Source organism: Corvus hawaiiensis, chromosome 7 (genome assembly GCF_020740725.1).
Source record: "Corvus hawaiiensis isolate bCorHaw1 chromosome 7, bCorHaw1.pri.cur, whole genome shotgun sequence".
In the NCBI taxonomy this organism is placed as follows: Eukaryota; Metazoa; Chordata; class Aves; order Passeriformes; family Corvidae; genus Corvus; species Corvus hawaiiensis.
In genome coordinates, this window is record NC_063219.1 from 8,791,824 (window position 1) to 8,814,802 (window position 22,979).

Genomic DNA, 22,979 nt, shown 5'->3' on the forward strand with positions numbered 1-22,979 from the left:
AGAACTCAGTCCATGCTGGGGACACCCAGCACCACTAGAAAGGAACAACAAATTGAGCTTTTTTCTGTGTCTCTTCCCCTTGGATAAACCAAAAAATGTTCTCATCAAAGTTCATTTTGTTTTCTTTCCATAACAGGGTGAAACTGGTCTTCCTGGAGTGAATGGAGCACCGGGCCAACCGGTAAATATGTGCATCCTGTAGTGTTTAAATGTTAACTGAGTTGTTCCTCATCTTTTAACTTTAATTACTCCACCATATGCAATGAACAACAATGAGCTATGCAAATAAGAGCAATGTCTCTTTGCTCAGCCTTCTTATTTTAGAAGGCATTTAACAGATTCATTTTTATATGTTTTCTAGGGACCAAGAGGTCCAGCTGGAGAAAGAGGAAGACCTGGAAATCCCGGTGGCCCTGTAAGTAATTGCAGATGTTGTTCTTATCCAGAGGCAACCTATATTTGGATTCAATATGCTGAGATTTCCCTACTTTCTTAAAGCTGTCTTAATGCAAAGGAATAAAAAACTATGTAGCATCTGTAAAAATCTCACATGAAAACTTTTCAGTCCCCAATAAAGATGTAACACTTCTAACCCACAACATGTTCACGATCCTATTTCCTGTTTCGCTTTTTAAAATTAATAGATTACACATTGAGGAAGAGTTCAGTGTTTCGGCATAAGCTCAGGTTTGGCCAAGAGAAGCAGGGAAGAGGAGTGGAAGCAAAGAGTGCCAGGAGAAGGCAGAGAGAGGGAAAAAATGCAATCTCAGAAGTAACTTGCAGGAAAGAGATAAAATTCCTCTTTGGCTGAGATTAGGGGGTACTTCCTTTGCCCTGAAGGAATTCTTAGTTCATAGCATTCAACACAACCAACAAAGCAGTTTAACAGCCAGCACCTTGTTTGTGCAGACACTGCATAACCTGAGCAGAGGATCTGGTCTAATATGACTACAAGACAGGCAACAGGGTTTAAATCATCAGTGTTCATCAGGTTTTTAGAGTGAAATTTATTCTCTTATGTGAATCAGAAGTAACTGTTACTTTGAAATATACGTCTATTGCAATCTTACTTATTCATACAGACAATGATTTGTAGCTGTCATTTCCTTAAGAAATGTAATAAGAATGTATTTTTACATCTTCCTGTCTCAGTGCAAGTCATGTAAAGTGTTGGATATTCCTTCACAAAATATTTAGTTAATTATTACTTTAGAATTTCTCAATTAAGGAATCCTTGGGTCTTCGTAAACTAAGTGGGGATGTACAGACACAAGAATATGGTCTCCAAGTCATGGACTTGAAAGGATGTGGGTTCTGTGTCGGGGTAGTGTTCTGTACCCAACATCTCTCTTCTTCCTGTAGGGTGCCCACGGCAAAGACGGATCTCCAGGAGCAGCAGGCCCACCTGTGAGACAACTTTACTTTAAGTATTTGTGCTGCTTTAGTCTAATTACTTCTAGCTGATGTTCTGCAGTGCCAGCAAACTTGAAATTGGGGTGCACTTGTTGAAGGATGAGCATTTTATTTAATGGTATTTCATAATTGTGTTGGTTAAGATACTTAAAGGACACAGTGCAATAGGAGAGCTTTACCACTCCAAATCAGGAAATGCAAAAATCCAAACCCAGATTATTCTCAGAGAACATATAGATGGATGGAATTGCTGTACTCCATGAAGTTCAAATTTTGAATGATCTTTTCAATTATATTATTTAGCTGTCTGGAGTGGGCAAACATTTTTCTTTCTCATCTGCCTAGAAATCTGAGCATGTCCACTTGTGTGTGTAACAGCTGTATTGGCTTTCTTTACTCATTCCTTTTTTATAATTAGAACAAATTCCGAACGTTTTTCATAACTTAATCTCCTTAATGATAGATTTCATGTTTTTAGTTTGAAAACACATAAATTCAGCTGAACATGTAATAGGGTAACTAAGGCATAGGTGTGATATTTTAGGACTAGCCAAATTTCATCTTTTACAGCATGATTTATATTTGCTGTTTTGCCAGGTGTTTCCTCACTCAGAGAAAAATCCCATAATCAGACTCTCTTTTTTAACTTAAGATTAATTCCATATGGCTTTTACCTTTTGCATTAATAGTAATTCTTTCACTTTTAAGGGTCCCCCAGGTCCCCCTGGAACTGCAGGATTTCCAGGCTCTCCAGGTTTTAAGGTATTCAACTAAAGATGCATAACTACCTGGGATTTGGTCCTTTCTCTACTTACACAGCTTATGTCACTGTAGATCACCATTTTATGAGTCCTCCTTTTCCTGGCTGCTATTACAGTTTGCAAGCCTAGAACAGATGTGCTGCCACATGCAGCACTAGACAAACCCAATCCTCATTATCTTCATGAATACACTACTAAGTGTACAAAACACTACTAAGTGATGGATCCCCCATTCTCTGTGTTTTGCTGTGGGAGGGACTGGAGTCAATGTCCCATAGCTTCAGGAGCTGTGCACCATGTACTGCCTGGAGCACCAGCATCCTATGTGCCTCAGCTCATCTGGCTCTTGCACTCAGGTGATGGTGCTGGAAGCCTTCTTCCCAAATCACACAAAGATGCCACAGTAGAACAAACCATTAGTTTAATGCTTATTGACCTAGAGATGATTAAAATTGCCTTCATTTTCTCCTTTTACTATTTTTTTCCATAGGGTGAAGCTGGTCCTCCTGGTCCTGCTGGTGCTAGTGGTAGTCCTGGAGAGAGAGGAGAACCTGGTCCTCAGGGTCATGCCGGCCCACCTGGGCCCCAGGTACATCAGTAACACATGGGAGCTGAGAGGTGCTGTGTCACCTGCTCTTCACAGAGCCCTGGGTGTCCTTTGTTCTGGTCCTGGGTTAGCAGCATTGGTGACTCATATATTTATTTTTCCAGGGCCCTCCTGGAAGAGCTGGAAGCCCTGGCAACAAGGGTGAAATGGTGGGTACTTTTCATATCACTGCCATTGCTGCACTGTGTTGGTGAGGGTCACTGGACTGGGTAGAGTCCATCAATGCCATTCTCTCTTCATCTCTGTCTGTTGTTCTCTCTCTGCAGGGACCTTCTGGTATTCCTGGCGCTCCTGGTCTGCCAGGAGGCCGTGGTCTTCCTGGTCCTCCAGGTGCAAGTGGAAACCCTGGGGCGAAAGGCAGTCCGGTGAGTTACTAATGGTATTTACATTGGTGGTACAAGCAAATATGGTGGAAGTAAGCCTGATAACCATTAAAAAAAACCCCATTGATCTTCTCTTATCCACTTGAAATGGCCTAATAACTTATTTTGTAATGAAAATAGGCAATTATTTTTATAAATATATAACATTTCTTTGACACGTTTGCTATATATAAGGATTACACATAAATATGGTAATAATACCTATTTGCTTTCCTAAATTATCCACCAATTCAGATACAAGAAAGATACAGCTTGTGTAAATTGGCTACATCAGACAAAATTTGTTCTTTTACAATCCTAGTTTCACCCGTTTAAATTCCCAAGGGCTGAGTCCACACTCCACTACACCCCATGAGTGGTACCTACTCTTATCCTGACACCCCAGCAGGCCCTTTTCTTACAGCCTAACACCACGTGTAGCTCTTTGTCAGAGAAAATATTCAGGGACTTTAAACAAAAGACTCAACGATGTCTGAAATAGCTCAGGAACAGACATAAAATATTACTCAATGGTGTTTAAGATTGTATCACTTCTTTCCTTTACCGGATTTTTAAGGAGTCCCATGACTTCCAGGTCCAGCCAGTGCACGCTAATTTCTTTGCAGAATGTTAAATAATAAAAAGGAGTCAATAATTTGGAATATCATGTCTACTCCCTAATATTTCAGTACATCTAGTAGGTCCAGAATGATACCCAGTTGCAACCCATAATTTTAATGGGATTTTCTCCATTTTTAGGGAGACCCTGGTAAGGATGGCGCAAAAGGAGAGCCAGGCCCAAAAGGCGAGCGTGTAAGTGATTTCAAAATGTGTCCAGAGACTTCTTTCAAGGAAGTCTGAACCCTGAATCATTCCCCATACCAAACCTGTTTGGCTTTTTGGAGACCTCTAATTAACTGATAGCCTTGGTTTCTGTTGTTGCCAGGGTGAAAATGGCACCCCAGGCGCTCCTGGACCTCCTGGTGAGGAAGGAAAAAGAGGTGCAAATGGTGAACCCGGGCAGAATGGAGTACCTGGTACCCCTGGAGAAAGGGTGAGCTGTGGTACACGACCTTTTGAGCTAAGACAGAGACAGCAATTTCTGAAGTTCAAAACACTTGCAGGAGAAATTTCACTCCATATCTCTTCTCAGCAAATTCCAGATGTAAAACTGGGTTACAAAACTGGGAAGAATTCTTATCTAGTTTCTCCTCTGAATTGCAGCTCTTGGATCTATCTCAGTTGGAAATAAATTAATTTCTTTCAGTTTGTTTATATAGAAGAAGCAGTGATCTTATGTATCTGGTAGTTTTATCAAAAGTTTCTTGCTGAAAAACAATCATAAGCTCTGAGAACTACAATGGGGAATAAATAATAAAAATTTCAAACTTACTTCTCAGTAATCAAAAATAATCCACTCTGGAAAGTGAAATTAATGCAAATACTTCTCCATTCAAGATATGTCTTTATGTCAACATCTCTATTGTTAATGCATCTTAAATATCAATAACAGCAATATTGTCAGGATGTCTTCTATGCTACAATATCAATACTACATACAGGTTTTTTGGCTAGTATGTTAAATAATTTTCCAAAAATTTAATAATTCTCACAGAGGAATTCACTAATTGTTTTATTCAACAAAATACATAGCAACATCATTACAAATTTTACATTTATGCTCCCATCAGAAGTAAAGGAAATTATGCTGACCTATTTGTAGGTCCTAACTTAATAATTGATTGCAGTATTTGCTGAAGCTATGAGAAAACCAAAGATGCAGAATGAACTGATTAATCATACTAAATATGTAAATGGGGTTGCAAAATGAAATTTATCATTCAAATTTCTTGTAACCATTTAAGATAGTAGTAAATAGAAGTATTAAAATAATACAATAGAGCTCTTCTCAGTATTGAATTGGAGGAAAATAATTATTTAATACTGAATGTGATGTTTTATGTTTTTATATTACTTTAGAAAACTCATAAATAATGATTCAGGACCAGTTAAAATTAAAGGAAGACAGGCTATAATTTCAGCAGGGGCATTATAACCACAGAGAAAATATTCTGTAGTCCTTCTTACTACAGTGAAATACCACTTCCATCTTTTTTTTCCCATTAATTTTCACACTGATATGTCTAGTGGTAAATTGTTGAGAAGAAAAACCCAGTTGCCATTACCTGTGTTACATTGCCTACCATCCATAGTTTGTTCTTTTATCTGGCAGGGCTCCCCTGGTTTCCGTGGCTTACCCGGTAGCAATGGACTTCCAGGTGAAAAGGTATAAATCTTCCTCCAAAAAAGTCCTCCAAACTTTTGGAGAATCTATGTGAATTTGGGTGCACAGTTTGAGATTCAATGTGGTGCTGATTCCCTTGCTGTGAATCTCCACATCTCTTTCCAGGGTCCTGCAGGTGAGCGTGGCAGCCCAGGTCCCCCTGGCCCCAGCGGACCCGCAGGAGAGCGTGGACAAGACGGAGGCCCAGGTCTTCCTGGAATGAGAGTAAGACAGGCTATCTCCAAGAAAATGAGATAAACTCTGTTAGAGATGACTCATCTGAGCTGATATGATAGAGGAGTCCAGCTGGAAGTCCTTTCTATGAGTTCCTTTAGGTAGTAGTAGCATCCATTCATGGTGGGACAGGTCACTGTGCAGAGACACAGGGCCTTCCCAGGACACTGCCACAACAAACTGGGGAGGCTTTGGAGAGGCTCCAAGAGCACGCCTGGCCCTGCCATGAGAAATGCTTTTAACATGAATTAGCATTGGATGATTTTCTGCATTAGCTCTCCACATTTCAGCAAATTCTAACATTAGGTATTTAGAGGTTCTATTTAAATATATTTGTATTTCAATTATTATGGAAATAGTCTTAAATGTTTAAATAATTAAATTAGACAATAATTTAAGTATTTCAATAGACTTAAGTATTATATTTTTTGCTTATTTGCAATTAAAGCAAATAAGCTGTTGGTCAGTTTTTTACAGTACATATCAGTAAGATTTCAGGGTTGGCCTATTGTGTAATACTGACAGAATGTAACAATGCCTAAGTGTACATGGAACAACATTCTGAGAGCTGTACTAGGAATTAGCGACTCCTAACAACAAATATATTGACATTCAAAAGCCCAACTGCAGGCTTCTGAGAACTAAACAAGATTTTATTGGCAATGAAAATGAATTATTTAAAATACAACAAAAATAATGTTTAGAAATTTAAACAAGTTAAGGAAAAAGTGCTACACATTGTGTTGCTTTCAGGTAGAGGTACATAGAATTGTTTCATTCCTTGTTTTTTCCATCTAAAATTAGTTTTCTTCCCACATAATGAAAGAACAAAATTTTTGTGCTAGTTGATTAATGTCTGGTGTCTTGTTTATATACAACTCTCAGAAAAAGCAATAAACCCATAATAACAGAATTTGTTTGCTTTCTCCAATCTTCTCCCTTCATGGGATGAGGGAAATGGGAAGACTTTTAATCTTTTTTAAAGAGGATGAAATCAAGCAAGTAGTTTTTATAGATATATATATTTATATTTATGAATTAAAATTTAATAATATACTTTTTAAGCTGAAGTATAACACTCTTTTTTTTCTTCAATTGCAGGGCTTGCCCGGAATTCCAGGAAGCCCAGGCAGTGATGGGAAACCTGGCCCTCCTGTATGTATATTGTGCAAATATTTTATCCTAGTCCTCCTACTGACCCAACCCTACCCTCATCCCACAGTATCCACATGACAGGTTGTTATCACAGCCAGATTAATCGTCTCCTCTCTGTTTGCTTTAACTACCTGAGCACTTTTTATGCTGTATCATTGTAAGAGCAGCCTGCAAACCCTGTCATTTCATACTGTGTAAATACAGTCTCTGGGACAAGAGTTGCAATACAAAACACATAATGAGTTTTGAACAGCGTCTCACCCTCACTCACTGTTTAATGAGCCATGGGTATTGCTTTATTTCACCTCACAGATGCCATATCTCCCGTTCTTATTCACTTATCCCAGGGTAATCAGGGTGAATCTGGACGCTCTGGCCCCCCTGGCCCTGCAGGCCCACGTGGCCAGCCAGGTGTGATGGGTTTCCCTGGTCCTAAGGGCAATGAGGTGAGTGGGATTTCTCCTTTTCTGTGCTGATCCTTGATGAGTCAAATGTTAAACTGAATTGCTCCACAACGGGGCTATCTCACACTGCTGCTTTAGACTGTTGTCCACTGACCAGAAACAAGTATTTCAAATGTAATCTTTCTTTATTGTAAGGGTGCACCAGGCAAGAATGGAGAAAGAGGCCCCGGTGGACCACCTGGAACACCTGTAAGTTTTGCTAATATTTTGTTTAATTATATTAATATTAATTAATGCACAATATTAATAATAACTTGATGAGTCTTACAAAAATGGTATCACTCTGTAACCATAGCCTTATTTTGTCTTTCAATAGGGTCCTGCTGGGAAGAATGGTGATGTTGGCCTTCCAGGTCCTCCAGGACCTACTGTAAGTGTGGTGGGCCAATCCGAGGCAATGATTAGGGGGTCTGACATCTACAGATAGACACTGAGAATTTAAGGGAAGGAAAATATTTTTAATGATGTGAAGAAATCTCCTTTTATGAAGAAAAATAAAAGAGCTCTTCTTTGCCATTATTTTAATGAATGAATACTCGAAACTTTGGTGGGAGAAACTTGATTCAGGTATACCTGGTGTAGATTGAAATGAAAAGTCAATTTAGAGCTCTCAGTCTTTTCAGAGAGAGGTGTATTGTTGCTCCCTTTAATGTTTATGTCATTTCAATTTCCTATCAAGTTAAAATGTGTCTGCTGAATCACATCTAAGAGTTGGAGTGAAAAGAGCTAATACCAGAACACCAAAATAGATTAGGTTTTGAGACTGTGCAATGTTGTCATCAGGTCATGATAAGGAGGCATAGATTAGGGGTGGTGTGGAGGTGTTGATATGTTGAAGTGTTTTCAGGCAAGTTCATGGATTTTCTTTCCTCATTTGTTTGATTCTAGGGTGCTTCTGGGGAGAGAGGAGAACCAGGACCAGCAGGCCCACCTGGCCTCCAGGTGCTGTGTGTTTATTGTTTTCTGATTCTTTTTAACAGACTAACACCCACATGCAAAATTAAAAAAAACAATAAAGGCATCTGAACATTTACATTGGAGTGCATGTCATCATATTTTGAATATAATAGAATATAACAGACCAACCACTTGAGAGAATTTACTGCATCACAGATCATTGCAAACCAGGTGGTTAGCTGAGATTGTGTCACCTAAATCCCTCAGCCATCGAATTGGCATCTCCTTCTTTCTGAAGGATTGGAAGGAATTGGCCACGCATCTTTGTGTCAAAACCAAAAATCTGAAGATGCAAAATGCATAATTTATCTGTGTAACATGGATAATACTGTTCCTTAATACAGGGATTGCCTGGTGGACCAGGACCAGCTGGAGAGAATGGAAAGCCTGGAGAACCGGTAAGTAGTAATTCCTTTTTTTTTAAGTAACAAAAAATTAATGAGAAGTCCTTCCTAAATTATATTTTCAAATTCAGACAGCTCTCAGCTCTCTTCAGAGCAGTAAAGCCTGATTTTAGGAATAATAGGGGAGAGAAACAGGATGCCAACTACAATGAAGATTTACTGAGTAAAGTTCATGGATAACTTACATTTATTTTCTCATAACTAGGGGCCAAAAGGTGATATTGGAGGACCCGGATTCCCTGGCCCTAAGGTAAATAATAAAGCAACTTTTTTGTAATGACATAAATGAATTAACAAAGTATGAGCTTGAAAACAAAGAATAACACATATTTTATCACAGGGTGAAAATGGTATCCCAGGAGAACGTGGTGCACAAGGTCCTCCAGGACCACCAGGAACAAGAGGTGGACCAGGTCCTGCTGGCACAGAAGGTGCCAAGGTACCCACAGACTTTCTTCCTTTTCTGCTATTCTGCATTCCATTTGGGTTAATTTTGGTTTTTGTAATTATTTTTGTCACTCCTTAGGGTCCTCCTGGCCCACCTGGTCCCCCTGGAGGCACAGGACTGCCTGGCTTACAGGGAATGCCAGGAGAAAGAGGAGCTTCTGGAAGCCCTGGACCAAAAGGGGAGAGGGTAACACATACACACTTTTGATTTTATACTCATTTAATGTTAGCTTCCCACAAGGCACTGGGCTTGTCCACGTCTTCACTCTGGTCTGATTTCAGAGGTGCAGATTTTGTAGCAGTACCGTTGAGTTAGCAATGGGATGTGGGTCCTAGATGTTGAAAAATATGGGATTTTTCCCTCAGTTTGATACATGCTAGATACCTTGCTGCACTGGATCTCTTGGGGGATGGGTACATCAAAACAGTTCTAATGAATCTAATGAACGATGAGAATAGTTCATACAATGGGCAGACAATGTGGCCTGGGATTCATTTTGAATCAATTTGGGGGTTTTTCTGATCAAAGTATGTAGTACCTGATGCTGAATACTGGGCAGAATATCATCCCCAGTTTCAATAAGGAAATCTGGTTATTCAGAGACCCTCAGTATGAGGTCCTTCCCCCCATTTAGGCTAATCTCATACTTCCTTTTTGCTCATGCTTTTTATGTCTTAAACTTCCTAGGGAGAACCTGGTGGCAAAGGTGCTGATGGCCTTCCTGGTGCAAGAGGAGAGAGAGTGAGTATTTAAACATCCAACAGTTTATCCATTAGCTTTACACAGCCTGCACTTAGAACATGAGTAACTTCACAGTGGAAAAATACTATCTAGGACACATAAAGTTGTAATCTCATAGTGTTTCATTCCAGCAGTGCAAAATGGGGTTTGTAAACTAAATTAGACCTAATACTAGTTTTTGTGATTACTTCTCCTTGGGTAAACATAATGGATTTTTTGGCAGAAAGATTGCAGTTGATTGGGGCAATGTTTTAGAGGGAAAGCAATCATATGGAAGTAGAGAAAATCTACCCGACTAACGTTATAATGAATCACAAAAAGACATTGATAGTAAATATTCTCATACAGCATACTCCTACAGGTTACTACATATGATATATTTACACATCCATATAGCAAATGCACATAAAATAGACACTTGAAATACGTACATCTATCAAATCAGTACCTGCAGGCAGTATATACATCAAAGTAATGAGGGATGACAAATAGAAAAATGCAGCTTGGCTGAGTTGGAGGAAGTACAAAAAAATTTATTTCAGACCATAAGGTACACATTAAATTTCCAAGAAAGAAATAAGTCAGGGAGATAGATAATTGATTCACATTTCTTCAGCATATATTCAGCATCTCCTGACTATCTGAAAATTTGGGCAACAGGTCACTTTTACTGTATTCCATTGAAAGAGACCTGTTAACTTCAGGTGGTTTTTGATCAGGTTTGGATGGTGGGAGAAAAAAAAGAATCACTCGGTTGGAGATCTCTCACACTGCAAAATGGTTTGATTTCAGAACATCACTCCAAAACATGGTGTGCAAATGCACTTTGGCACAGTAGACTTGCTTCATTTAAATATCTTTGGCAATCTGTTTACACTGAAACATGAACACTATTGATCAAAACAGAGGAGTTAACATTGCCATATTTTGATGCAAAATATACCATTTTCTAATTTTCCAATTGTTTAGGGCAATGTAGGTCCCATCGGTCCTCCTGGTCCTGCCGGCCCACCTGGAGATAAGGTAAAGATTCCTCATAATGGTGTTTGTACTGTAAGAAGTCCCAGGGCATGGGAAGCAGACAAACACCCAGTGACCATCCTTGTTCCTTGCAGGGGGAGACTGGCCCAGCAGGTGCCCCTGGTCCAATGGGTTCCCGTGGAGGTCCTGTAAGTGACAGAATTTTTCTGCCTGTATAACTTTACCATGGCTCCTCTTGCCTATAGACATCAGTGCTGCACCAACCCTGTCAGGAAAACGTGGCTTGGGTTGTAAATAAACTAAGCACATTCAGCTCCTGTTGACTTTTGGGATTTATAAGTACTAGTCTTCAGAAAATCAGGGCTTTTAGCTCTGCAAAGGGGTCCGAGGGCTGCGGTGACAGGGCAGGGCAAGAGTGTGAGCAATAGTCACGTCCATCTTAATTTAAAGTTAACTTTTAAAAGTACTCTTTCTTGTACTTATTTTTTTTATATTGAACACATTGGGATCTCAGTTGGATCTAGGGAACACCATGGATTGTGCTCAGGGTTTATATAGGTGTAGCTGAGTTAAGTTTATCACATTTTAGGTAATTATCAGATAATTCCTGAACAGTTGTGTTTAGCACTTACGAGCAACAGCTGTTCCGGATCAGAGGTTTGAGGTTTTTTCCTCCAAAAGCTGGTAAGACAAAGAAACTTCAGCAGCATCAATAGGAGTATTCTCTAACTTTTAAAGCGAAGTTTATCTTTCTAATATCTTCCATTGCTGACATGTGGTTTTCCACAGGGTGAACGAGGAGAACAAGGTCTTCCTGGGCCTGCTGGCTTCCCTGGAGCCCCAGTAAGTGTCTATACTATTCTTTCTGTACTCAGGCACAAGTAGGGCAACATGGCTTTGTCCTTCCCCTTCTGCACTGGTAGGCCAATAGAGTTCAACTGCATTCACATTTAATTTAGTATTTAAATTCCCTTCAGAAGACTACCTGGATAGCATTTCTCATCCCTATATCATCTACCTTTTTAAGTGGTAATATAACAATATAATTTTTCTGCAGGGCCAAAATGGGGAACCTGGTGGGAAAGGAGAAAGAGGCCCCCCTGGTCTAAGAGGAGAGGCTGGACCCCCCGGAGCAGCAGGCCCACAAGGCGGCCCTGGAGCCCCAGTAAGTGTTTGCTGTTCCTTGTTGCTACAGAGAGGCTCCTTCAGGCTTCCCTCAGCCTCAGGGTGCTGGGCCCAAGTGCAAGGAGATGAACTGCCTGAAACTTATTGACAGCTCCTATAATTTTAATCTTTATCAAATCATGTGCTTTATCTACTTCCTTCCATGTAGGGTCCACCTGGTCCCCAAGGAATAAAAGGAGACCGTGGATCTCCTGGCGGCCCTGTGAGTATCTCTTCAATTTAGTCACTGCTAAATGCTCTATTTATTACACTGAAGGTGATGTAAATGAAAAATAAGAACTTCAATGAGTTTAGTATTGGTAGTTCAAGAATAATTAAAGTATTCTAGAAGGAGTAATTAAAGTGGAAGTGTTTAGTAATCTGGATTACATTGATTTTAATATAAGTAAGGTGCCAAAATAGCTTTTGGTATGATGACCCAAAGCTCTAAAATGGCTTATCTCAACAGTTATTATATTTAGTTGCCATCTTTGCCATTAGCTCAAGCTTGTCCATTAGCTCAAGTTTGTCCATTAGCTCAAGTTTGAGGAGAATATGTGAACTCTCCTAGAAAAAAAAAAAAGTGACTTTTTTGTTCAGTTGCAGGACATTTAATTCAGGTTTCAAACAAAACATGACTATAATTTAAACCCAGCAGTGTGTAAAAATAAATTTGTTCATGTGTTTCCAGTCTTCAGAAAATGACAATTAAACTATTGATCTCTTTGATCTCTAGGGTGCTGCTGGTTTCCCTGGTGCCCGCGGTCTACCTGGTCCCCCTGGTAACAATGTAAGTTGGTTTATCCCCCTTTTCTTTTATTCTTACTTTGTGGATACATTTAGACATATATTAATACATTAAAATATATTATGAAAAAAATTCTGAATATGATGCTTGTACTTCAGGACAAAAAATGACAAAAATGAGTTTAACCCTCCTTACTCTATGGAATAGAAAGTAGGATTTTAATTAAGGTACCATTAAAGTCAATGCAATTCTTACTATGCATTGGCTCAGCTAAGATTGTAATGAAAGACATTTCATTCTGCACATGTCTAAGACACCCTATTAAAGGCATATGGCAGGAGTGATTCAAGAGAGCAGAAGGGCCTGCTACTATTTCCAATTTTTGTGGTACAGCCATGAGTTAGGAATATGTACCCTGTGTTGTATGCATTACAGGCACTGGGCATCCAAAATGTGCAGGTCTATGTCCAGACAATAAGGATAAAAAATACCAGTTGTGAAAGTGATACATGCAAGGATTCTCTTACAACACCAGATCAGATTTGGGTGCTCAGGGGCGGGACCCTAAATCTGCCTCCAGGCAATGACTCAAGCCTGGATGCCTTTCATGAGACCAATGCCAGTACATGTGTGCAGCTCACGCTTTCCTCTTTAAAACTCTTTTCAGGGTAGTCCAGGTCCCCCTGGTAATGCAGGACCTGCAGGCAAGGATGGGCCTCCCGGACCCCCTGGTAGTTCTGGTGCTCCTGGAGGCCCAGGACCTGCTGGAATCAGAGGTGAGCCCGGCGCACCAGGAGAAAAAGGGTCCCCAGGCGCACGAGGAGAAAGGGTAAGTGCCCCTTCAGCCAGGGACTGTTCCACCAGGAGACAGGGGTTATGTCTGTCCAGAACAAGCAGCCACCTATGGAATGTTAAAGATGCTCCCACTGACTGATGTGTCCTTTTCTCAAACAGGGGGCACCAGGTGAGCCAGGTCCTCAAGGCATTGTTGGCGGCCGGGGGAACACGGGTCTGCCAGGTCTGCGCGGCCCCAGTGGCCCACCTGGGATGGCAGGGGCCAGGGTGAGTGCCCTTCACTGCAGCTACAGCCTCAACCCTAACACAACCCTAACCCAGCTGCTAAAAACAGCCTAGAGACACAAAAAGTGCTAAAACCAGCTTAGAGACACAAAAAGTAGTAAATGTGTTGGGGGTCTGGAGGGTTTAACGCTTTTTAGTCCAGAGATGAGAGAATTTACAGTTATTTATGTTTACATTGATAAAATGAGGCTTTAAAATATCCGGTATTCAGCTGCTGTGGGATTGTCTTTCAGATTATATATCTAGGATATTACCTACTGCACACACTTTGGAGGGTCATGACGAGGAGGCTGTAACCTCTCCTGGGTATAAGATCCAAGTCATAGTCTCACCTAGCACTAGCTGTTTACCTTTGCTTAATTCTCCAGATGTTTTTTGCTTAAATATTATTACCCAAACAGAAAAATACTTTCACCTCCCTTCAGAAAAGTTGAGGTATGGCTTGATTTGTATTTTATCACCAATACAGACCAGCATTTTTTGGTTAACTGCTTTGGCCATTATTTTTGGGCACATGAGAAGAGATATACCCATTTATAATTTCTTAGCTGACAATCAATGAGGAACATTCAATGGCCTTGCATGACTATTACCAGAAATGAAAAGAAACCAGTTTGGCCAAGTTTTTATCTCTTGTGTGTTCACAACCAGCAAAGCCACATTGGCCCATCGCTTCCTTAGGTCTCCTTCAAAATCTCTGCATAGTTAATAAGATGCAAAATACACTGCTATTTCCTAAGAGCATTATCTGCAATGGAATCCTTTCCCTTTTTGTTCAGGGTGAAGATGGTAAACCAGGCACCAACGGCATCCCAGGAGAACGCGGTGCTCCTGGTCCCCAAGGTCCTGTTGGACAAAGAGGCTTACCTGGAGAGCCTGGCAGAGATGTGAGTGGGTGGGATTTCCCTGCTAGCTTGTGAGTTACAAACGGGAGACTCTGGGAGAAAATACGCTTTACGATTCACAAAGCCTCCCTCAAGAGCCTGATGCACAGGGGCCTGGGCACATTGTGCCCTCCTGTAAGGAGGTCTAGCCTCCTGTCCCTGCCATCCCCTTCACTGCCCAGGGACCTAATCTGTCCCACTTGGAAGTGAACAGGACATTGCACTGTCTGTATGCCCACAAAATAATGCAGGTGTTACAGGTCTTTTAGGAGCCACTCTGCCTCCAGGAACTCTTCCGTCTTGAAAACCCTTTCTTTGATGAGCATTGTTTAAGCTTAATGGGAAACAAGCTGTCTACTGCTCATTCAGTTTATGAACAAACTGTACCACTGTTTTGCAGGGTAACCCAGGCTCCGATGGCTTGCCTGGACGTGATGGATCCCCAGGAGGCAAAGTAAGAAATCACCAATATCCTTAAACTACCAAATAAATGACACATGAACTTTACGTGGCAATATATGTGGTTCTGTGCTATGTAAATTTGTTCCTTAAACCTCCTGTGCTCCACTGAATATACTCCTTGTATTGAGTTCTACAAAACATGACATTTATTATCCTGTCATCTGTTACTATCTGCAGGGTGACCGTGGTGAAAGTGGCTCTCCTGGCCCTCCAGGACCCCCTGGCCACCCTGGACCTGCAGGTAATGCTGGTGCACCTGGAAAAGCCGGTGAAAGAGGATTTCAGGTAAGACCTAAGCAAATAGGTTGCTGCTTACTTGCATACCCTTCCTATGCAAAGCCCATTTCACGCAGTAATAGAGAAGAAGTTTTGAAGAGTCATAAATTTGTTACTGTCAGCATTTCTTGACGTCAAGGACCTCTTCTATAAAAATATCCAGGGGAAAGACATCTCGGTTTACATTCTGACAACTGTATAGGTATTAAGCTCAGAATTCACATGCTCTGTAGGATGCCAAAACGTACATCATCCCACCAGGCCCTATCCTAATTTCCATCCCATCTGGTGCTCATGCAGCACAAGAAATGTGTTAGTTATTTAAACTAAGGGAGTAACTTTGGAAGCCCTCAAGTTATTTCTCATGAGTGCTGCCACCAGCACATCTTGAGCAGTGAGCCCCTCACAGAGGGAAGAAGAGCTGTAGTGCCTCTGTACAGATCAGTGCCTACGGGCAGCTGAGAAAGGCTGGCATTGGTACAGAAATGGCCTGGCCAGGATTCTTGCTGATTATATTGTGTGTGGAGCTTCCCCGTTTCCCAACACCTGCTAGCTGTGAACATACAGCTTATCTGGAAATAAAGGGGTGGGCTCAGCAGCTCCAAGTGATCCATACCTTCTCATTCTTACCATGTCACAGGGTCCACCTGGCCCTCCTGGCTCTACTGGTCCTGCTGGTGCTCGTGGTCCTGCTGTAAGTCATATTTAAAGTATCTGTGATGTCGTCCATTCCCAATTTCCTGTTATATTGGCATTGCTCTTATCTCCTTCTATCTTCCTTTCATTGCAAATCTACTCTTACAGGGTCCTCAAGGTCCTCGTGGTGATAAAGGTGAACCTGGCGAACGAGGCAGCAATGGCATAAAGGGTCACAGAGGGTTTCCTGGTACCCCCGGTCTCCCTGGTCCTCCTGTGAGTATTTTGCATTGGATTGGGAATTACAGCTGATCTTTGTTTCTGTGTTTAGGCCCCAGGTACCTAATTAACCTTAGCTAATTTGATGTGAATCTATATAAATTTGATTGTCAAGTGCTTCAAAATTCAAATTCCCTGAATCAGTCTCACATAAGCATTATTAAAGAACTGGAAGAAGCTGCTAGGAAGTAAAGATGGGTTTACTATAACCATTTCAATAAAAACTTCTTATATATTCATTTATACAGGCTATTCCTGATTCAATTAGGAAAGATAGTAGGGGTTGAAATGTCTACACCTATTAGAAATCTGTCCTAAACAGACAACTAAAGCTACTCAGAGTCCAAATACCTCTCTTCTGTCATGTATCTTTTATAGAAAATAATACTGGGGCAAAATGGGCAGGAAATTGTAAACTACTGAACTGTAAACGTGCATTACCATTTGAACATAGCTAAAAGAATTGAAGGGCAAGAATAGACTGGCATGCCATGGATATTTACGACTGGTAAAAGTTTAAGAAGGGATTTATACTGAAAAAGACTTACCAATACTCCGCATGATACAAGTGAGATCAAGAAACCAAAGCTCATTCTATTAACATACCAAAGATGGTACCAGTACCAACCTATTAAACAACAAATTAGAACCTGGAGTCTAACATATAACATGAGAAAAAAAATTGATAAATTCTCATTTGATGATCAATAACTTTTAAACAAATGGCTTTGCAGTGCACAGACAGCAAATTTGTAAATGTATTTGAAATCATGAGTGTTTGTCAAATTATTTAAATAACATGACTGGTAATATTATTAAAACTACAGCATTTTGGCTATAGCTACATATTCTTATAAGAGTTCATCCAAAGCTCATTGGTGTCAGTTGGCTTTCTTACATTTTGAATAACACATCTCTAATATGTTTTCATATAGAGAGCACTCAATATTTTTTTGTGATTAAAGAATGGCCACCATTCTCTCATATCTGACATAGCCTTTCTATAAGGATATTTTTTGTATAATCTTAAAGACGTTTTCAGTGTCTTTATTTAAGGCACATCCAGCTAGTTGCAAGATATTACCAGGAGGTGTATGACTGACTTTTCCTTTTTTTCATAGGGTCCCCTGGGTCCACAAGGCGCAATTGGAGGTCCAGGAGCTTCAGGTGCAAGGGTAAGAAAAACTCCTTACTCAGTCTAACTGCAAGGAAAATTCAGACTGTTTAGTTAATATTCAGATAGATACAGACAAATTTTAATTGGCCATCTTAATGGACAGCAGCTGAAGAAAGAAAAAAAACCAGATAAATCATACAGAAGTATTTGAAATACCTCAAAATGTATTTCTGACTTATCTGATAAACTATTTTGACCATATTATTTGTGTTCTTCATTGTTCTAGGGTCCCCCAGGACCAGCTGGGCCACCTGGAAAGGATGGCACCAGTGGCTACCCAGGTCCAATTGGTCCTCCAGGCCCCCGCGGTACCAGAGGCGAAAGTGGCCCTGCCGTAAGTAAATTCACACAAGCAAATCTTTAGGGAATATTCATGAAACATAGGATGCTCCACTCTTTAAATATCTCCCTCAGAAATCCTCTACTTCATATACAAGATCTGTGGCAGGAGGTATCTCGTTACCAAGGCTAAATCCAAAACCATGCAGCTCATTTGTAGCTTAGTGTAATTATTGATGCCCTGGGTGTTGTGTTGGTCTTGGCTGATCATTGAATTTTCTGCATACACTGGGATCTCCTCCTCACACAGACTCCCTTTGGGTCTGGGAAGCCGTGGAATGCATTTCCTAGACTGCTCTAGAGAGGCCAGGGCTGCAAAGGTGTCACTATCACAGTCACCTCCTAAAGCCAAAAGCTTTCCAAAGCTCTCCAAAGAAATGGTCATTCTCTGGATTTCAGTGGAAAGGGTTCCTTGTCAAAGGCCAGACATAAAGACAGTCAAACTTGACAAAATTAGGGGAAAAAAACAATTTTAAAAAAATAAAGGCCTGGAAAATCTAACAGATGTTTAAACATCTGTTTAATTAATGAATAAGTAAACTAAATATTTGTGTAAGAATTCTCATTTTTTTAAGACTAGGGCCCACACAGACTTTTAGTTTTAACCTGTTCACTATTTTTTTAGGGTCCACCAGGGCAGCCTGGTCTTCCTGGTCCTTCTGGTCCTCCTGGTCCATGTTGTGGTGGTGGTGGTGTTATTGGAGGTGAGAAAGGTCCAGTTCTCTACGGACAATATGAATTTCGAGATGATCCCAAAGAAAATGATATCAATCTGGGTGACATCATATCTTCAATGAAATCAATTAACAACCAGATTGAAAACATCATTAGTCCTGATGGGTCCCAGAAGAATCCAGCTCGTAACTGCCGAGACCTGAAATTCTGCCATCCCGAGCTCAAGAGCGGTATGTTTAGATTCTATTTTCACTGATGGTAGCAGGTCTTGAGGATTGTTTTGGTTTTTAGTTTTTCTAACCTGAGTATTTAAATGCAGATATCTTCCATAAAAATTTGACTTTTTTCAAACAAATGTCATGAAAAAGATGATAAATGTAAAAATAATTTTAAACAATAATTAACTATGCATTTACACAGAATATACATTTGACTTCAACTGTACTCCTTGTGTCCTTAGAAGTGAACATGTTTAAATAATTTTAGGGGAAAAAAAATATTACAAGTTCTATATTTATTCCAAATTGCAGTCTCCTTACAGTATTCACATGAACTCAGTACCTTTCTATATCATCTTATTTCCTGTGGCATCTCTTCTGTCAAAATGAATAGGCTTCCTAATTTGGCTCAGAAATCTGGCATAGAAATAAGCTTTACCACCATGCAGTTAGATTCTTCTCCAAATATATTAAGCCCCTTAACATTTTTCCTTACCTCTAGGAGAGTACTGGGTTGATCCCAACCAAGGCTGCAAGATGGATGCTATTAAAGTCTACTGCAATATGGAAACTGGTGAGACCTGCCTCAGCGCTAACCCCAGGACTGTGCCAAGGAAAAACTGGTGGACCAGTGCAAACAGTGGAAAGAAACACATTTGGTTTGGAGAATCTATGGATGGAGGCTTCCAGGTGAGAAATGAGCACATTTAACAGCCCAAACTGTACATCACAACACACTAAAAAATAATTCTGAAATTGAATGAGACAATTAGTATGTGAAAAAGTCATGATGTGGACTGTCCCTAGACATGATTAAACAAACACTCTTGCCTGTGTTGGTACTCTGCAGTTCAGCTATGGAGATCCTGAGCTTCCAGAGGATGTCTCCGAAGTTCAGCTGGCCTTCCTGCGCATCCTCTCCAGCCGTGCCTCCCAGAACATCACCTACCACTGCAAGAACAGCATTGCCTACATGGACCACGACAGTGGGAATGTTAAAAAAGCTCTGAAACTGATGAGCTCTATGGAAAGTGAGATCAAGGCTGAAGGAAACAGCAAATTCACATATGCTGTTCTAGAAGATGGCTGTACTGTAAGTAAACAGGAATTTAGTGCTGTAGTTAATAAATAATTCCATCTAGAGGACTAGACACAATAAAGGAAGAAAGAGCTTTGTATGGCCTGGGTAAGGAAAAGATACAGCTGCAGCTAGAAGGGGGAACCTAGATTCTGTACAGAAGTGCCACTCCTGTAGCAACCATAGGAAGTGAGGTGTACTTCCATTTAAATCTGTGCCTCGCAGGTATCTCCTTGCTTTAGAGTCAATGTCAGGCAAGTCACAGTCACCAAGTTTTGATCCATCCCATGCCAATGCTAAAACTAGTCATACCAAACCAAGGCTAGCTGGTTGAAGCTATGGGCTGTGGTTAGGGCAAGGGACACAGTCATTTTGAAGATCCAGCATTGCTTCCCTGTGCCTTGTCAGCGCAGCAGAAAGTGCTGGAGAGGAGCAGGAACACCCAGGAGCATGCTGGTCTGGCAGCACCTGCAGCCTTTTCAGTAACAAATGGAAAACACTAATACTGTCCACAACTTCTCCCTCCTGGGCTCATGTCCACAGAGACTGCAACCAGTTTTCAACAGGTTGAGAGGGTTCGTTATTACAGAGATAGGAAATCTGATAAACTGTGGGATGACATCCACGTAGCCCAGCGCTCATGTCTCTAACATTTGTTTCTTTTCTGTTTAACTTCACAGAAACACACTGGTGAATGGGGTAAAACCGTTTTTGAATACAGGACGCGCAAGACAATGAGGTTGCCAGTGGTTGATATTGCACCATTAGATATTGGTGGTCCTGATCAGGAATTTGGTGTGGACATTGGCCCAGTCTGCTTCTTATAAATCAAAGATCCCGCTTTTTCTGAAACCCCAGCAAACAGATTCACACTCCAACCGTGCTCCTTTTTTTCAGCCTTGTCAGCTAGCACAGATGCCCATCTGTATCCCAGTTATTTATTAACAAAATTTCTGGGGGAAAAATCAATTTGATATCAAGGGTCATTTTTTTTTGCTATTACACAAAATACAGTAAAAATGCTTTTTTTGTGCTCTATTTTTTTTACCAAATTCCATCTTCGAAACATGTCTCCGTGGTGCTATAATAAAACTTCAACACTTAATAAAACAACACTGTGTTCTATTAGTTGAATGTTAGCCAATTTAAAAAGCACTGATTGCTCCCAGTACCAAAGTTTACCCTTTCTTCCAAGATGCAGTCCATAAAGCTAGAAAGACCTCCCTGTTTCAACTACCTCAACACGGACAGAAACTGGGATGTGTCTGATGAGTCAAACAAAAATCAATCAAATCAAAATGCATTGGACCCAGTGGTCAATTCCGTGGATTCATTTGGTACAAAATTGTCTATTTCTGTACCGATTAGCTGTGAAAGGTACAGTGTATCTTAAGAGTTTAATACCTTAATGTCAGTAGTCACCATAATTTTATTGTTGGATTGTATTCTGTTGTCAAAGGTGCTTCTCTACTTTCCTGTCATTGCTGGTCAAGACCACTAAAATTAGGGAAGTGTAAAAGACTAATATGATGGTGCTAATGTATTTTTCACTTCTAACTCTGCAAGTCGGGGTTGTTGACTTGCTCAAAAAACCAAAAAGATTTAAAGCATGTGTAAATGTCTCCTGTCAAAGACTGTCATTGGCATGTCATAGTTGAGAATTTTTTCCCTTCACCCTGTAAAAGTCAATAAAGATGCAAAATTGTGAATTTCTTCTGTCACGTTAACACATTTATAGTGTTGAAGGTTAACCATCTTTTTAAGCTTTTATATGGTTGTTGGTCTATTCCTTACAGAGACACATAATAAAATATCTTAATAAAAATTCTTGTTGTTTCATAAAACTGACTTCTTTTTTAATTTACTATTTATACCTTTGTTCAAACAAATGAACAAGGCAGGACACAACTCTGGTACCACTATAACTGATTTTTCAAAGATTAGTTCCTTTGTTTGAAGGTAGCACTGGTAATCCTAAGGGATGCAGTTCATGGTGTACTAGTATGAAATTTTCTTTCTTGCTTTTTCTACTCCTCTCCATCCAGTGGCTCACTTTTGCAGGCATGGTGAGCACAGACGCAGATCTGACAGCAACATCCAGAACAGAGCCCATGCACCAAAGCAGGTCAGTTCGGAGGAAATACAAGATCTTAACCTTCCCTCCTCCAAGAAACCTGCCTCAGTCTGAATAACCAGGCAGTCACAGGCTACCAGCCTTTCAGGGGGCAGCTTAAATAAATGGCTTAAGGCTCCCACAGAGCAGGCCAGAAGCACCAGCAGTTTGACAAAGCTGACAGTTTAAACATCTTGGCATTTTTTATGGCCAATGGAGCTGTACAACTAAGTCATCCCCAGATCTTAGCAAAAATTTAAGGAACAACAGAGACCACAGCAACATTTAAGGAGCAACAGTTGTTGGTAGTGCCTGAGCTCGAGGCCAGAAGAAGGAAAAAAACAGCACCAAGGAGCCCAGGCCAGGAATCCTCTCCCACAGCTACATCCTGACAGATGCCACTCAGCCTTTCCCATAGAGCAAGGTCCAGAGCCTGTCCCCACAACATTATTGCACAGCCATACATTGTTCCACAGCCCAGGATCATTAAAGACACTCTACAACATGATCAGATAACAAAAATTAGGGATTTAAAAAAAAAAAAATCAGATTCTTGAATGTTCTCCTTGACAATATGGATTATGCATCCTCAGAAAATATTTTCTGATTAGCACAAGCAGGAAAAATTAATAAAGAAATGCTGTTTTTTAAGTAATCTCACCAGATTTGAGGCCGGGCCAAGACACTGTCCTGCTTTGGCATTCCAGAATTTGGACATGCTAGCACAGAAGTAAGAGAGTGAGGCTCTGGGGAGACCCTAACAGCACAAATGCAGTATTACCACAGGCATGGGTGTACTTAGTGCAACATATAAGGATAGTGCCAACAATCCATAAAAAGTCCTGGCTCTTGCAGGAAACCTCCTCATTTCCCTCCCCATAGATGGTGAAAATAAAGTACTATTTACAGAAAATGAGAATTACATGTACATAAAAATATTAATCCGACATAAATTACATGGTAGGAAGCCTTTTGATTGGAGTTTTAGAAAAGCAGCTGGTAAGAATGCTAGCTGGTGGAAAAATGCATTGGAAACACC

At 40.5% G+C, this 22,979-nt stretch overlaps 1 protein-coding gene across 2 annotated transcripts in view; it reads left to right on the forward strand.

Moving 5' to 3' along the window:
* COL3A1 (collagen type III alpha 1 chain) overlaps window positions 1-21,671 on the forward strand; it is a 49,604-nt gene extending 27,933 nt beyond the window's left edge. Inside the window, exons 12-51 of one of the 2 annotated variants that reach the window (XM_048309595.1) lie at window positions 137-181; window positions 362-415; window positions 1,363-1,407; window positions 2,122-2,175; window positions 2,665-2,763; window positions 2,886-2,930; window positions 3,048-3,146; window positions 3,903-3,956; window positions 4,090-4,197; window positions 5,377-5,430; window positions 5,554-5,652; window positions 6,763-6,816; window positions 7,164-7,262; window positions 7,416-7,469; window positions 7,597-7,650; window positions 8,169-8,222; window positions 8,582-8,635; window positions 8,847-8,891; window positions 8,982-9,080; window positions 9,168-9,275; window positions 9,777-9,830; window positions 10,800-10,853; window positions 10,946-10,999; window positions 11,601-11,654; window positions 11,869-11,976; window positions 12,145-12,198; window positions 12,712-12,765; window positions 13,391-13,552; window positions 13,678-13,785; window positions 14,583-14,690; window positions 15,088-15,141; window positions 15,327-15,434; window positions 16,066-16,119; window positions 16,230-16,337; window positions 17,462-17,515; window positions 17,744-17,851; window positions 18,482-18,761; window positions 19,252-19,439; window positions 19,600-19,842; window positions 20,508-21,671. In XM_048309595.1, coding sequence (XP_048165552.1) covers window positions 137-181; window positions 362-415; window positions 1,363-1,407; window positions 2,122-2,175; window positions 2,665-2,763; window positions 2,886-2,930; window positions 3,048-3,146; window positions 3,903-3,956; window positions 4,090-4,197; window positions 5,377-5,430; window positions 5,554-5,652; window positions 6,763-6,816; window positions 7,164-7,262; window positions 7,416-7,469; window positions 7,597-7,650; window positions 8,169-8,222; window positions 8,582-8,635; window positions 8,847-8,891; window positions 8,982-9,080; window positions 9,168-9,275; window positions 9,777-9,830; window positions 10,800-10,853; window positions 10,946-10,999; window positions 11,601-11,654; window positions 11,869-11,976; window positions 12,145-12,198; window positions 12,712-12,765; window positions 13,391-13,552; window positions 13,678-13,785; window positions 14,583-14,690; window positions 15,088-15,141; window positions 15,327-15,434; window positions 16,066-16,119; window positions 16,230-16,337; window positions 17,462-17,515; window positions 17,744-17,851; window positions 18,482-18,761; window positions 19,252-19,439; window positions 19,600-19,842; window positions 20,508-20,654 — 3,531 coding nt within the window. In that variant the 3' untranslated portion in view covers window positions 20,655-21,671. The remainder of the gene's footprint in view (window positions 1-136; window positions 182-361; window positions 416-1,362; window positions 1,408-2,121; window positions 2,176-2,664; window positions 2,764-2,885; window positions 2,931-3,047; window positions 3,147-3,902; window positions 3,957-4,089; window positions 4,198-5,376; window positions 5,431-5,553; window positions 5,653-6,762; window positions 6,817-7,163; window positions 7,263-7,415; window positions 7,470-7,596; window positions 7,651-8,168; window positions 8,223-8,581; window positions 8,636-8,846; window positions 8,892-8,981; window positions 9,081-9,167; window positions 9,276-9,776; window positions 9,831-10,799; window positions 10,854-10,945; window positions 11,000-11,600; window positions 11,655-11,868; window positions 11,977-12,144; window positions 12,199-12,711; window positions 12,766-13,390; window positions 13,553-13,677; window positions 13,786-14,582; window positions 14,691-15,087; window positions 15,142-15,326; window positions 15,435-16,065; window positions 16,120-16,229; window positions 16,338-17,461; window positions 17,516-17,743; window positions 17,852-18,481; window positions 18,762-19,251; window positions 19,440-19,599; window positions 19,843-20,507) is intronic. The other variant, XM_048309596.1, reaches the window with a different exon arrangement.
* Window positions 21,672-22,979: the final 1,308 nt, after the last annotated feature.